Genomic DNA, 14,787 nt, shown 5'->3' with positions numbered 1-14,787 from the left:
TTTTCCTGTTATTCTGTAGAAGCTGTACCACCTCCACTAAACATGTATGACACTATGAAACCATAAAATGAACGTATTTTGTTTTAAAGAAATAGCACTATCTGCATTACATACACCTACCTGCTTGCGGGCTTCTATATCAGCTGTATCTTCCACAAAGGCTTCATCTACTTCATGTTCCTCAAGTTCTTTTTCTGCATTTTCAGGTAAAACAATCTCAAAGTCGTTCTTTGGAGCAGGAAGGGACATGAGCCCGAGGCGCAGGTGTTCACGAGACTCTCTCTCCTATTGGAATATTATTAAGATGTGTTTCTGAATTCATGCATTGATGCACAGTATGACAAAATTCCATTTATCTGCATCAACAGATGTGAACAACACACAAGTAATACACAAATCAAATAAAAACAGAATTTGTGAGGTCTGACAAAAGGGGACACATTACTAATCCAGGCTAGCCTATATACCACTACCCAAAATTTATTCACATAACATACAGAGAAACTTTCTGATGCTAAAGGACAACTTTCAGCTTTCTTAAAGACAGGTACTGAAACATACAAATATATAAAGTATACAAAACAACAGCTTGGCGCCTTCCCCTCCCAGTAGTGTCAGTACAACCATGGAGACTCACATATTTGCCTTTCCAAAATTGAAAATATGTGAAAATGCATCCATACTGATGATGGATATGGGACTATTTGTAAGACTAACTAGAATTTTTTTCACAGCAGTTGGTCACATATCTGTGGATTACTGCACAGGACAAAAATGACACAAACACCACCGGATCTGGAAGTCAGTGGAGTCCATACAGAAACCAAATCCCCTGTTCCCTTTCTTATGACAAAAAGGCTAATATAGAACCAAAATACAAATAAGCCTTGTCCTTTAAGCTGAAAGAAATTCTGAAGTCAAAGAGTTATTTCTGTGAGAAGAACATGCTAAAAATTCAAAGAGGATATTCTTAGCTAGGCCTAAAAAGAAACACGTCAATAGCTCTGGTGGGAGATATGCAAAGCCACCATTAGGGCTGCAGAATCAGCCACATAAAAGGAGTTCACAAGGTGCTACCCATTAGTTATATGCCCTTTTTATGCCAAGTCTAATTGGCAAGGTACATCTGGCTGCATCTCCAGGAAAGGAAACGTCTGTTGCCAAAGGTGATGAAAGAATCACGATGGACTCAGATTAATGAACATCTTAAAACCAAGTGCTCCTTATGGCAAAAATTAAACTCCTTCAGCTCAATATTGTCAACAAGACAAACTGATTAAAAGGCCCTGTAGGTAAACTGGGAAGCCAGGATGTTGAGGAATTTGAGGAATGAGTAGGACTGCAAGAAAACTGAATCTTTAGATATACTTCCTGCTCAGCTTCAAAGATAAAAGTAAGACTGAAACTTAACTACATCTTCTTTGATGAATAATTCTGGTGTGCTTTCACTAAACACAGTCAAAGCTGTTTTAACTGGCAGTATTTCTGTTCTTTCAAATAAATTCTTGACAGTATGACAATGCAAAGATTTGGTTTTATCAGATGATAAATACAGACCTGTAGACAAATGGTAGAAATAGCACTTGTTATAAAGTTCTGGTCAGAAGATGAGAAATTAAAAACCTGAAAGTTAACAGAGCATTCACCTCCACTCCTTATACAGTTCTTACCAGTTGTTTTGCATAAGATGGGTCACTGTAGTCTGCCATCCCCTCTTCTGGGTTGATGTTCAATTTATCACGTAATGGAGTTCTACCAGGAGTTGTACCAACCACAGGCTTAGGAGTTAGTCCTCCACGAGGAGTTAAGCCTTCTTGTCCTTGAGAAGGTGTTCTAGAGGAAGTACAAATACAACTTTGATTTGTTTTTTTCCCCCAAAATATTTTTACTTTCAAACATCCGAGTGCCGCAGAAAGTTACACAATACAATTAACACATTCAATCCAGTTGTGTGTGTAAGGCTGTGAAAACATAATATGCAATTAAAGGAATCAAATAAGTTATTTAAACCTATCAAAGTGTACACAAGGATCTTTCAGGCACATCAACACATTAGGAGAAGCTTTAGTAACTACATCAACTCCCAGCACTGCTTTTGAGGAGAGATTACCCAGTCACCAGTCCCCATTCTGGGATACAGCAATCAGGATTTAATTGCAACCTCTGACCTCCCTACCACCTGGGGCAAGTCATTCACTCTGAATTCAGATGGCTTAACAGCTGTCCCATCTTACAACCTAACGAATTGCCCCAAAGACAGGTCTTTGCTTTAATTGATTATTGAAGAGATAATTGTATTATACCAATCACTTTTAAACACCCAAGTTTAGGCAAGATAGAGTAAGTTTTAGATTCTGTAGGCCTCAATTGCTACTTCTCTAGACTGACAAGAAATATTGTTTTCCATCCTACTGAACCTACTGCATGAAAGAGTGTGACTGTATCCAGGGCCATGTCTGTGCACTTTACAAGTTTTCTCTTGGCCACACAGTGTGAGAAACACAAAATTAAAAAAAAAAAAAATGGTAAGACACTGGTAAACATCCCAAAGAAAACAGGTTCAGGAAGGGGTAAAATTGGTATAAAAAAACCTACGCTATGGTACTCATCTGCACCTAAGTAAACATGTTCAGGCAGCAATGAAAACTGAATGTGCTGTAGAGAACAACCCTAGCAGAGACAAACAGGACAAGATGGTTTAATACATTATTTCCACTACTAGTAACTGTAATTCTGCAGTGCCAGTAAGATGCCAGAACAGTGGATAAACAGTTGCATACAAGGCCTGACATGCTTTACTGGTCCTCTTCTAAGGGATACCACAGCGCCTTATTAACTGAGCATGGCTGTGAGTGGCCAGTGACAATTTTCTTTTCACCTGAGGCTGTTCAGACTTTTATGAACTCTTTTAGAGTAACAAATACAGACAGTAACATTTGCAGGATGATACCCACAAAAAAGCAGAAGAAAAATCATTTTGTGTTTTCAAATGACTGTTTCATAGGGTATATTTATTTTGTTGATCATACTAGCAAAAAAAAAGCTTTATGATAACTTTTCAGGAGAAACAGTTTCTAGGTAAGTGGATAGCTTTTTTTCCAGTTGTCTCAGTTACACACAATGTTTAAATACCCATTAAATTTTTCAACATGTAAGATTCAACTTTATAATTCTTACTACTATGACCTGACACAATAAAATCTAATGGAAGGCAACAACCTCCATAAGGAGCTTACATCAAAATATTACAGATTTCATGACATCGTAGGAAAAAAAGGTGTACCTAAATACTTCCTCTATTTGCCATTAGACAATGGCTCTACTTTACTACTCTGACTGCTTAAAAAGTTAGAGCTTCCTTTTATTTATTGTTAACAACCTAGTAGATTTTTTTCCCCTCTCAAGGTCTTGGATTTTCAAACTGATATGGAACTATGAATTATAGCAAGCCAAATGGACACAAAGCTACCATACTTACACGGGCAAATCTGAACTTCAGAAGCTAAGAACACACACAGAAAAACCCAAACCCCACACCGCAGAAGACAAACAGACAAAAAGAATCAGAATGTCTTTAGAATCAGAATGTTTTTTTGATATAAAATAACCCAAATGAGCAGCCAGATCACTCCGGGCCAAACCCTGTATTCATTCTGCACTCCACTGACTCCAACAGATCATTTGTGTAGATCCAATTAAAAGAGCAGGGCTTTTGCATACAACTTTTAAATAACAAAATAAAGCTGCTTTTGAAAAGCTGCCATAAAGGTCTCTTTTATTTCATTCTCCGCTTTTCCTAACGGCACGGTACAAGTATAAATAGAACCTAAGTTGAAAAATTTGACAGACAAAACGTACAAAGTGTAATATTTTTTAGCCCTACGCTATTTGGCTTTTGTGGGATATATATTTATTCAGGACCCACTCTAAGAGCTAAACTAACAATTCCATACTATTTAGATTGGCAGTATAAGAAATATTTTATTTTGTATATATATGGCTTATAAAATATTTACCCCAGCTTTTCAAAAGTTCCAAGTGGGTTTGGCTAAGGGACCTCCCACACCTTCGGCTCAGAGGTAATACTTTGGAAAGGCTAGAATCCACACACAGAATGACATGCCATCTTACTATTTATACTTCTGTATTACTCCAGTATAACTTATATTGCTCCAGACCACAGAAGAGCTCATGTTGGACCAAAATTCCTTCAAACTATACATATACAGATGAAGATAATGTAGCTGAGCTTGCAAAAGATACAGAAAAGGAGAAAGTTGTTCAACACGAGACTGAAATAAAAGGGGGTTAGAGTTTGTTTTGCAGCACTGGTCATATCCTATTACTTCACACATTGACAGCCGCTTCCTTCGGTCCATCAGATACATGCTCAGCCAAGCACCCGTTACAAAAACACTTTTTTTTTTTTTTTTTTTTTTTTTTTTACCTGAAGGGTGTGGAAAGCACAGTATTTGGAGTCTGAACAACCTGCCTCTGGGGAGTTACCCCTGAAAAGTCACTTTCATGCAGTGGTGTGTTAAGACCTCCTTTCAGGGGGGTATCCACATTGGTGAGAGCCATCAGGTTCTGTGCTTCCTGTGGAACAGACAACACAGACGGTACATTAACCAAGACTTTCAGAGTCACTCTGCTATACATGTTTCACAGATTCATTAGCAATAAGAACAGCTGAAGGGCTATTTGAATATCAACCGGTTTGTAGAAAATGTTTAACCCTTTTTAACACCAGTACACTGGTTATTTACAAACCCTACAGTTCTGCTGAAAGCAATTTTAATCTTCATTGCCAGTCATACATGTTATCAATTAGAATTGCAAAAACGAGTGGGTTGACTGATGTTTCAAATTCCTTTGGTTTGTCAGACTACATAGATTTGCAAGATTCATTAGTGACTCAATATTCAAGTCATTATCAACATGTCCTTTCAGTTTTTTACAAAATAGCAGCAGTGATTTCATTTAGCCATTTCCCCACATACAACAAAACATTACCTGGTGCTACTAGTTTTTAAAAGAACTGAGACATTCACACAATCACTGCAACACAAATGTAATTCAGAGTTGCACAGCTAGGGTTTTTAAGAATCCCCATCTTAAGTGTTTTTAAGCAAATGAAGTGCTAGAAAAATATTATTTTATTGTTTTAGTTAATTACTTTTGGTTAATTGAAAAAAAAAAAAAAAAAGCTGGATACCAAACTAAGTTGAAAAAAACATAAAATAAATTGTTTAAAGGATGTGAGTTACACAAAGAGAAACTATACAAGGTACCAGGAGAATGGTTAAAGCTAAACTTGCTAACAAACAATTGATCAGATAGAAGTGGGCCTGCATCTATGCCTTTCAGTGTGTCCTGCAGATCATGTACCAGTTCAAACCCCAGTAACATACAACATCTAAGGAATGCTTTGGTGGTACTTACATTTTTTATTCAACTGACCACTGCACTAAACCCACAAGATTATTCTGTCCGTTTATACTCTACCTGCAGGATCCTGTCTTGTGCTGCTGGAGTTTTCGGAGTCCTCAAGGCTATGCTGTTGTTGGTCACATTGTATTCAGACAACAGAGTGCTGGAAGCTGAGTTTGTAATTCCAGATTCCTCAGCAGTCTGGCGTGCAATCTCACTCGCCTGGCCGACTTTTACAACTTCTTCAAGTTCTGTATCAGATATCTTTAAAAAGAAAACAACCACAAACACATTATCTTTAGAAAAACAAAATGCCTGTTGTACATCAGAAGGTACTTGACATTTGTTTTAAAAGCACTACAGAACAGTCTCCTCACACCATTACCCCCTTCCCAGGTGTGTACTACATTAGTGCCACCTGCATGCTGAAACCAACTAAAGAATAAAACTTCGGTTTCTAAAATATGGCCAACAAGATACACCCCATTCCCATGCACAGAAGGTCCAAACACATAATACAACGCATCTCCCTTGACATTTCCCACCAACTCCACTTGAAAAAAATCACTCCAAGATCAATCTTCCACCTAGGCTTATGGGTTTTGATCAGGTTATGCCTTCCTGCAAAGAGAAAATCCCCAGGTATAGTAAGATGAATATGATCACAAGATCCAACTGACAGAACAGAAACTGCTGATTGGCACTGGGCGTTTAAGTTGGTTATTGATCAATGCGCTATTTACCTGAGGTGCTGGAAGCACTAATTTACTTCTTTTTTTTGTGAACTCTGACACCCCACTGGTCTGTAGAATAGCTGAAGGCAAGTCTGATTCTTTTTTCCGCTTCATATGCTGTTTGTCTTTTTTGCGCTCTCGTCCTTCCCTTTCACTATTAATACAGAGAAGAGAATCATTTTAGAACAGCTACAAAGTAAAACAAAGAACAAAAAGCCTGTACCCTAGCAAAAGCTGGATATGCTGAAATAAAGCATGTTTTGGGAAGAGTGAACTGACTTGTGGTGTACAAGTTAATTAGATACGGTCTACAGATCTTGCTGCAGAACCTACAACAACAGAGTGTAATGCTTCTGCATTACAGAACTAGGCAACAGGTGGTTGTTGCTTCAGCTACAGTCAACAGGGTTATGAAGCAAGACAAAATGCCCATTCAGGAATTTACACAGTTAGAATCAGTGGGTCCTCTTCCTCCGGCAGCTGCTAAAGGAAGAATATTTTCTGTGGAATATGGGACCTAAGTTCTCAGCGTTTAATGAATATGGTATTTTCTTCATACAGCAATGGGGTCAGCCTGTGAGATCATAACTTAGCAATACATAGCAGTTTGAACCTCCTACCAGATTCTCTAAACTAAAAGCCATACATAAAGAATTAAATATACCACAAGCTAATAAACCAAACTGCACGTAGTACTGGACCTACCCTCTCCGTAAAAAGCACAGGGCAGGAGGAACAGGGAATGCAATTCTACAATTAAATACGTGCCATACTGCTGCTGCTGAAGATGTGCCTTTGACTTCTCAACTGAGCGGTTAGAGATTTGTGGCAGGGGAAGAAATTAAGCATTTAAGGAAATTCTACTTAAGATTATTAATTGAATTATTACACTATTTTCCTATCAAAAGTACTACTGCAATAAATACAAGTTACTCCTATAAGCAACATTAATAATGTTTTGACTTGGAGAAAGGACTGCAATATTATGAGTAATCTACTGCTACAAGAAAATGAACCTCAAATTCAAGATTTCCATATAAATAGCGCCGATGTCTACAAGGTCTTCTATTCTCATGCAGAAAAGGTTAATAAGATCTTTTAGAAAGATTGGAAAAAAAAAAAGACAGATAATTTTTTTTTTTTTTCTGCACAAAAAAAGTGCAGAAAAAGACCTGCACTAACATCTGTCATGTGGAAAACATAACCCCTGCCCAAGTTCTATTTCAGACACTTCCAGGACCTAGTACGTTTCGTTATTATTTATTGTATTTATCTTTATATACTTATATATATGCCAAATACATGCTTATATATGTATAACATATGTATATTGTTTATAAATTTATACACTCTTGACTATACATTTTATATGTTTTGTATAAATATGTTATATATGATTTATTAATATATATAAAATGTACATAAAATATATATAAGCACATACATATGTATATAAACACATAAGCATACACATATTTTTTGTGTGTTTGTTGGTTTTTCCCTCAATACACTGTTCCCTCCCTAACGTAACACATACTTACGATCTTAATTCTCCATCCAGGTCTTGCTGACGTAGCTTTCTGAAATCTGCATCCAGAATCTGGTAGTTTTCCTCTGATGTATCATAAAAACCAGGTGCGGGTTTCTTTTCAAATGGAATTTCTGCATTATAATCCACACCTCTCTTCTTTTTCCTTTTTTTCTGTATCTCAATCCCAGCAGCTCGAAGTTCTCGTCTCTTCTGAAGAGCAGCAAGTCGTCTAAAGAAACAGTAATACTGTGATTTGAAGTGCCTACCCATAGGTGGCTCCTCTATCCCAAGAGCTGGTACTATCATCAACTGCTGGTGTGATAACGCTGCATATATGCATACGATGTGAGTGAGTTCTTGCCCTAGATAACAATGAAAAAGTCTGATTCTGCAATGACTTAAGCCTATGTATACATTCTATATGCTCCAGAGCCCACAAAAGAAGACCCAGCATCTAAAGCTAAGCACAAGCTTACCTAGCTTCTTCCAGCTGCTTCTCTCTCGCTTTTCGTTTCGCCTTCTTTCCCTGCGTATTAGCCAGACGAGCTCGAGCTTCAGACAGCATTTCAAGTTCATCTGCAATAGTGTAGATAAATACAATATACTTAAAAATAGCAGTAAGGGGAAATATGACATTAGGGTTAGAAAGCAACGTTAAAAGCTGAATGAATCAATGTTTTCACAGGAACTGTGCATGATCGCTAAACTTCAGTTTTCTTCAAGTTGTTCCAATATATTTTCTAATTAGCCTGATGAAGCAAAGATTTCAAGTTAAAACATCTACTGCTAAAAATAATTCGACTAATTTCTACAGCAAATCAAAATATATTTAGAAAGCGGCAAATTGACTGCACTAACAAAATGAAATAACTTCATTTGCATCTAGATCCATGAATACTGTATTGGTTAATTTATTAATATCATTTCCAGCTAGATCCAAGGGTGCTGTATTTGTGAACCTATGACTGTTCAAAACCACCACTGGTCCATTCATACAATTTTATCAATGTGCAATTCTTAATTCCTAAAATTGTAATGTGCAAGGAAAAAAGCCACGCACTGTTGCACTTCGGTAGGGATTCAACCAGGAGGTATCAGCTGGTGGGAAAAGATGAAGATACAGAAATAACAATCATCATGGGAAGTGCAGTCGTTAAAGCAACAAAGAGGAAGTTGAGGCAAGAAATGACAAAAACAAATGAGAAGGCAGGAAGCCTACCAAAAAGAGGAGAAGATTGAAAAACAAGAAACAATTTGCCAGACACATAAATAAGATAAAATATATATGAAAAAGAAAAAAATATATATCTCTAAGGAGGAATTAAAAATAAGGCACAAAAAACTCCCAGGGTACAGAAGCTGAGCAAACAGAAAAAACAAGACATCAGATATCCATCAAAAGCAGTGAACAACTTCTTGCCTTCATCCATATCGATAGGATCTGGCCTGGCTGGTTTAGTTTCTGGATTTGGATCAATTTCTCCAGGTTTAAGTTTCCGAGGATCGTCGGCAGTTTCTTCCTCATTGTCTCTCTGAGCAGCTTTGTCCCTAAAAACACATTGCGTGTATGTCAGAACTGGCTTTGTATTCCCACAGGTGCATAACAAGCAACCCTTTCTTAAATCTCCCCCAAAACAGATGAAAAATTAAGCTTGTACCATGTACTGTAATTAAACTTGTTATCTAATAATTTAAAAGATTTAGGAACATGGTAAATTTAGATAAATAACGTTAAATTAGATGAAAGGAACCAACCTAGTGTTATATTACAGCAATAAAATATTATATAAAATACAATACTGACAAAGCCGATAGTAGAAAACTTGGCTCCGGTAACCTTTAACAATGAGGACAAGAAACCAAACCTCGTGGGGAAAAAAAAGAAAAAGAACACTTGAGATGCCTCTTCCTTGAAATTAGACACACTAACTGAAAAGAAACAGTCCTTAAGGGCTTGCTTACAAAAGGACTGTTAACTTCGGCACCATGGGAGAAGCAAATGACATATCAATACAACAAATTCTGCACATTTTCCTGTAATGCACCTCCAGCAAAGCACTGTAACTCACAGCAGAAATTCATAGTGCTCCAAACACTGTGCAGCAGTTCTCCCAATAATTGGGGCAATAGTTCTCCACTGGGTTGGCATTAGCTTGGCCAGGTGCAATAGTTTTTCCTCTTCTTCCCGTGACCACTCTGTCTTTTTGATGCTTGGGTCTAGCCATTCGTACCTGTTCAAAAGTGAAAAAAACAAAATGAGGTACAATTCTTGAATTTGTCTTGATTTGTCTTGAATTAGTTCACAACAGTCTTTCCCCAAATCATCACAAAGACATTTCAAAATCTTGTTATGCATATTTCAGACGTTTGTTTTTTTTTCCTATACAAAAGGATATTTTACTACACAGTAATTTTATTTAAAAATCAAGTATTTGAGCTTTAAAATGTATTTTTAATCCATTAATACAGACACTGACTCCTAATCCATTCCCCTGTTCTATTCTAGCAAAGTAAGGAGACAGAAATTTAACTCGGAAAAAGGTAAAAATCTCAATAACCAAAGTTATCAGAAATAAGCTCATTTGGTATGGCTTTCAATGACTGTTTCACTCACCTTTAACTGTGCCAGTACAGTTAATTTAGGCAGAAATATTCCAATAAATATGTGTACTACTTCAGAAACTAAGCCAGATCAGCTGGATTTTGAAACGGGTTCATGCTGCATCTACTTGCATTAGTTTTAGGCTTCCAATTTCTGGCATAAACTGAAATTTCACAGTGCAGTTTCTAAACATTCATCCTCAAGCCAAAACTGCCATTGTCAGAAAATTATCTGAAAGAGAGTTTAGTACCTGACAATTGGACTCAATGATCCTTGTGGGTCCCTTCCAACTCAGGATATTCCACTAATTCTAATTTTACTTCATTGGAAATATGTGTTTTCATTTAAAACAAGTGATATGGAAAAAGAAATCATGTACACACTTAACATGATCCTGCATTTGCTGACGGTCACTGATGAAGTGAACATTTATACTTTTGTTCCCATTACCGTTACTCATCAGCAATTTGTAATATCTACAATAACAGAATCAAACAATCTTAAACTATTGTTCTATTGTGGACATAAATTCATCTGCAGTAGCTTCTAAATCGCCACTAATTACAAACCTCACATTCCAAGTCATGGCATATGTCACTTACCATCTGGCTTTGCACTGCTTTGCTGATTTCCTGTGCAGTAAGGAAGCAATACGAGACCACTGGTTTTTGCCATATTTCATCACAGCTGCTTTCAGAATTTCATCCTTAAAACAAAAACAATTTATATTGTCATGGATCATGAGCACTCACAAAGCAGCAAGGCTGAGCTGAAGCAGCCAACACAGTGGGTTTCATGCAGTTGGCTGAGCCAGTGCAAACAGCATCGCTGCTGCTTTTCCACATTTTACAGATGAATGAGGATTTGCATTCCAAAGGCCGCAGAAATCAATACAAGGGATGAAACTGACAGATTTCCAAAATGATTAGTTTCAGTGCTCTCTTTATGCACTTTTTTTCAAAGGTTCTGCATTTCTTCCTTGAGAACAGCAATAAAGAGGTAGAGAAGTGTTTGTCCTTTTGGTCATCGCACAACATTTGGGAAAAAAACAGATACCTCTAGGTGGCCTTTTTTAAATAACATCATAAAATTACCTTGTCCTCTTTTTATTTTGCACAGGTTAACGCAAATGGAATCTATCAATTGAATATGCTGTTATGTATAGATATGCTTCATGAAAATGAAGGAACCTTGTACTAAGTTTCTCTTTTCCAAGTAAATCCTAAAATACATCACTTCACTGTTTAGAGTGTTACACCCACAAGCGCTGATCCTGAAGCCCATAAACTTCTGGGGAAAAATAAATGGATTCAGCCTGGGAGCCAGGCTGCTCATATCCAACAAGCTGCTGGCACAGTTCTGGATTTCACAGTGTTGGGTACCCATTTTACATTCCAGAAGTCCCTCTCTCCCTTTCCCCAGATAAGCAGATTTGTGATTTTTTATGTCTTCAAAGGTCAGAAAGCAGAATTTTAAATGCCTCACAGCTATTCTTATAGCCTTGTTCACCACAGATGTTTCTCTTCTATACTCATAGTTGCGTCCTGAATCTGTTCAGCTGCACAATGCAGATGCGAGCCATCAATGACAGATCCTCTGTCCAGCACAGACAGCTCTCAGAGCACACAGCAGCTATAATGATGAGGAGCTCTGGCTTGAGCTGCTACCCGAAACAATTCAGGTCATTTCTATGAAAAGCTCAAAATTACCACAATGTCTCTAAATCCTGTCTTGGTTTTTGGATTTTACGTGGTGTCACATGGCATGCTGCAACCATACTGATGACATTAGCAGGCTTTCTGCAGTCACTGTCCTGATGATCTGGTATCCACTGTGAATATCCATAACGCTGTACATATAATTGAAATACTAATTTTTAAAAAATAAACACTAAAATGAGCTATTTCACCTCTGGTACATAAAATATGGGTGAAATGATGATCTGTTTCTCTTTATAACACCAGAATTAGTCCATAATGGCTGAAATTAAGCCCAGGGTTAAGTGCACATGGCTATTCCTGTCCTCTGTAGGCCTCCAGTGTAGCAGCCTCCTGACATAGAGCTGGTACAGCACAAGGGCTTCAAGGCACATGAAGTACACAAAATAGTAATTTTCTGTTAATTTTTCTCACTGCTTTCTGGAACTATGCACATGTCTAGTGTTCAGAGTATACAGTGGCACAGTTCTGGATTTTACAGTGTTGAGTACCTCCTTTTGAACGTGCCATCTAATAAATACATTTCACAGTCTTTATTTTTTGTTATTATTTCCTTACACTATCACTTGCAGTTCTGAAAGCAAGTGACATCAAAAATGGGAGAGAGCTTTGTTGGTTTTGGAGGGTATTTTGCTGTTTTTCATTTTCCTGAAGGACACACAGATCCCTGTGTACAAGACACTCGGGGCTGCAGATGACGATCCCGTACACGTCCGCACCAATTCCATCTGAAGGGGTCTTCATGGGGAAGAGATTCCCATGCCCTTGCTTTCCCAGGGAACAAAACCCCTCCCTGTGCAGTATAGAACATGCTCTAGGGCCATCTTTCCAGGCTAAACAGGCCCACTAAATGGGCCTAGGAAAACAGAAGACTGAAGGGAGACCTCATCATTGTGTATAAATATCTGAGGGGAGGGTGTCGAGAGGATGGTGCCGGTCTCTTCTCAGTTGTAATCTCTTGTAGTAGCATTCAGTGACAGGACAAGAGGCAACAGGCACAAACTGAAGCACAGGAGGTTCTGTCTCAATATGAGGGGGCACTTCTTTACTGTGAGGCTGATGAAGCACTGAGACAGGTTGCCCTGAGAGGTTGTGGAGTCTCCTTCTCTGGAGATATTCAAAACCCACCTGGATGCCATCCTGTGCAATGAGCTCAGGGTGACCCTGCTTGGCAGGGGGGTTGGACTAGGTGATCTTCAGAGGTCACAGAATCACAGCATGGCCAAGGTTGGAAGGGATCTCCAGAGATCATCTAGTCCAACCCCCCTGCTCAAGCAGGGTCATCTAGAGCATGTTATACCTATTACCTCTCATATCAATTGTATTTATTACCCTCTTATTTATACCCATTATCCTCTATCCTATCATTGGACAGCAATGAGAAGAGTTGGGACCCATCCTCTTTACATGGTCCCCTCAGGTATTTATAGAGGTTGATAGGATCCCCTCTCAATCTCTGCTAAGCTAAACAGATGCAGCTCACTTAGTCTTTCCTCATAGTATAGATGCTCCAATCCTTTAATCGTCTTTGTAGCTCTATGCTGGACCATGTTCTACATTTCTCTGGTACTGGGGGAGCCCAGAAATGTACACAACATTCCAGGTGTGGCCTCACCAGTGCTGAGTGGAGGGGGAGGATCACCTCCCGTGACCTGCTGTCCACACTACTCCTGATGGGGATCCCACTGGCCTTCTTAGCAACAAGGGCACACTGCTGGCTTGTGGTTAACATGTCCACTAGGACCCCCAAAGCCCTCTCGGCAGGGCTGCTCTCCAGTAGGTCAGTCCCCAGTCTGCACTGGGTTGTTCCTCCCCACGTGCAGCACCCTGCACTTGCCCTCGCTGAACCTCAAGAGGTTCCTCTCCAACCTCGGCCATTCTGTGATGTCTGAAGACAACACAGCCCATACATATCCCTCAGCTACTGTGCGGGTGGTTCATCTGTGGGGCAGAGGCGACCCTACGCACGGCTGAGCTTCCTCCGCTCCCAGCACGCAGCCTTCGGGTTGCCCACAGGAGAGCTACGAAGGTGGTGAAGGGTCTGGAGGGGAAGGCGTGTGAGGAGCAGCTAAGGTCCCTTGGTTTGCTCAATCCAGAGCAGAGCAGGCCGAGGGGAGGCCTCATGGCGGCCTGCAGCTCCCTCAGGAGGGGCGCGGAGGAGCAGGCGCTGAGCTCTGCTCTCTGGGGACACACGAGCAGGCGCCCCCCCCCCCGTCGCCATGTTCCGCACCACGTGACCAGCCCCCCTCCCGCCCCTCCGCCCGCGCCTGCGCAATCCTGCCGCGCAGCCCCTCCCCCACACCGCTGAGGGCTGAGCCGTGAGGGGGGGGACAGGGAGGATTGGGGGGGGTTAAAGCAAACCGGGCCCTACCTCGGTGTTCCGCCACACGCCGCCCTTGATCATAATCCGCGGCATCTTGGCGGCGAAGAGGGGCCCGAGGGGCTTAGAGGAGAAACGAGCGGCTGGAGGGCAGCAGCGGCTGCGGCGGGGCCGGGCCTGCACCCAGCGCAGGCGCCGCTCGCCTTCTGCGCATGCGCGGAGCGGGGAGGGCGGGGGCTGCGCGGCGGAGGGGCTTGCGCATGCGCACAGTGGCGGGAGAGGGGGAGCGGGGAGGGAAAGCGGGAGTTGGCGCTCGGCGCATGTGCACAGCGGTGCCCCCCCCCCCCCCCCCCCGCGGGGGACTGCGCTCTGGCGGCCCTGAGGGGAGTTGAATGGGGGGAGGGGGGGTGATTGGAGCGCCTCAGCCCTCAGCTCGTCGGGGCGGTTTCTGC

At 40.4% G+C, this 14,787-nt stretch overlaps 1 protein-coding gene across 1 annotated transcript in view; it reads right to left on the bottom strand.

The window, feature by feature from the left end:
* CDC5L (cell division cycle 5 like) overlaps positions 1 to 14,549 on the bottom strand; it is a 34,481-nt gene extending 19,932 nt beyond the window's left edge. The window contains exons 1-11 of the mRNA XM_084514253.1: positions 14,387 to 14,549; positions 10,900 to 11,003; positions 9,765 to 9,926; positions 9,116 to 9,243; positions 8,172 to 8,271; positions 7,706 to 7,924; positions 6,174 to 6,318; positions 5,506 to 5,694; positions 4,448 to 4,596; positions 1,671 to 1,833; positions 121 to 285 (exon numbers count right to left, since the gene is read on the bottom strand). Of these exons, the coding sequence (XP_084370379.1) occupies positions 121 to 285; positions 1,671 to 1,833; positions 4,448 to 4,596; positions 5,506 to 5,694; positions 6,174 to 6,318; positions 7,706 to 7,924; positions 8,172 to 8,271; positions 9,116 to 9,243; positions 9,765 to 9,926; positions 10,900 to 11,003; positions 14,387 to 14,431 (1,569 nt within the window). The 5' untranslated portion in view covers positions 14,432 to 14,549. The remainder of the gene's footprint in view (positions 1 to 120; positions 286 to 1,670; positions 1,834 to 4,447; positions 4,597 to 5,505; positions 5,695 to 6,173; positions 6,319 to 7,705; positions 7,925 to 8,171; positions 8,272 to 9,115; positions 9,244 to 9,764; positions 9,927 to 10,899; positions 11,004 to 14,386) is intronic.
* Positions 14,550 to 14,787: the final 238 nt, after the last annotated feature.

Source organism: Aythya ferina, assembly GCF_964211825.1.
Source record: "Aythya ferina genome assembly, chromosome: 3".
NCBI lineage: Eukaryota > Metazoa > Chordata > Aves > Anseriformes > Anatidae > Aythya > Aythya ferina.
The sequence above is the reverse complement of the archived record's forward strand: the minus strand, read 5'-3'. Positions and strand labels throughout refer to the sequence as shown.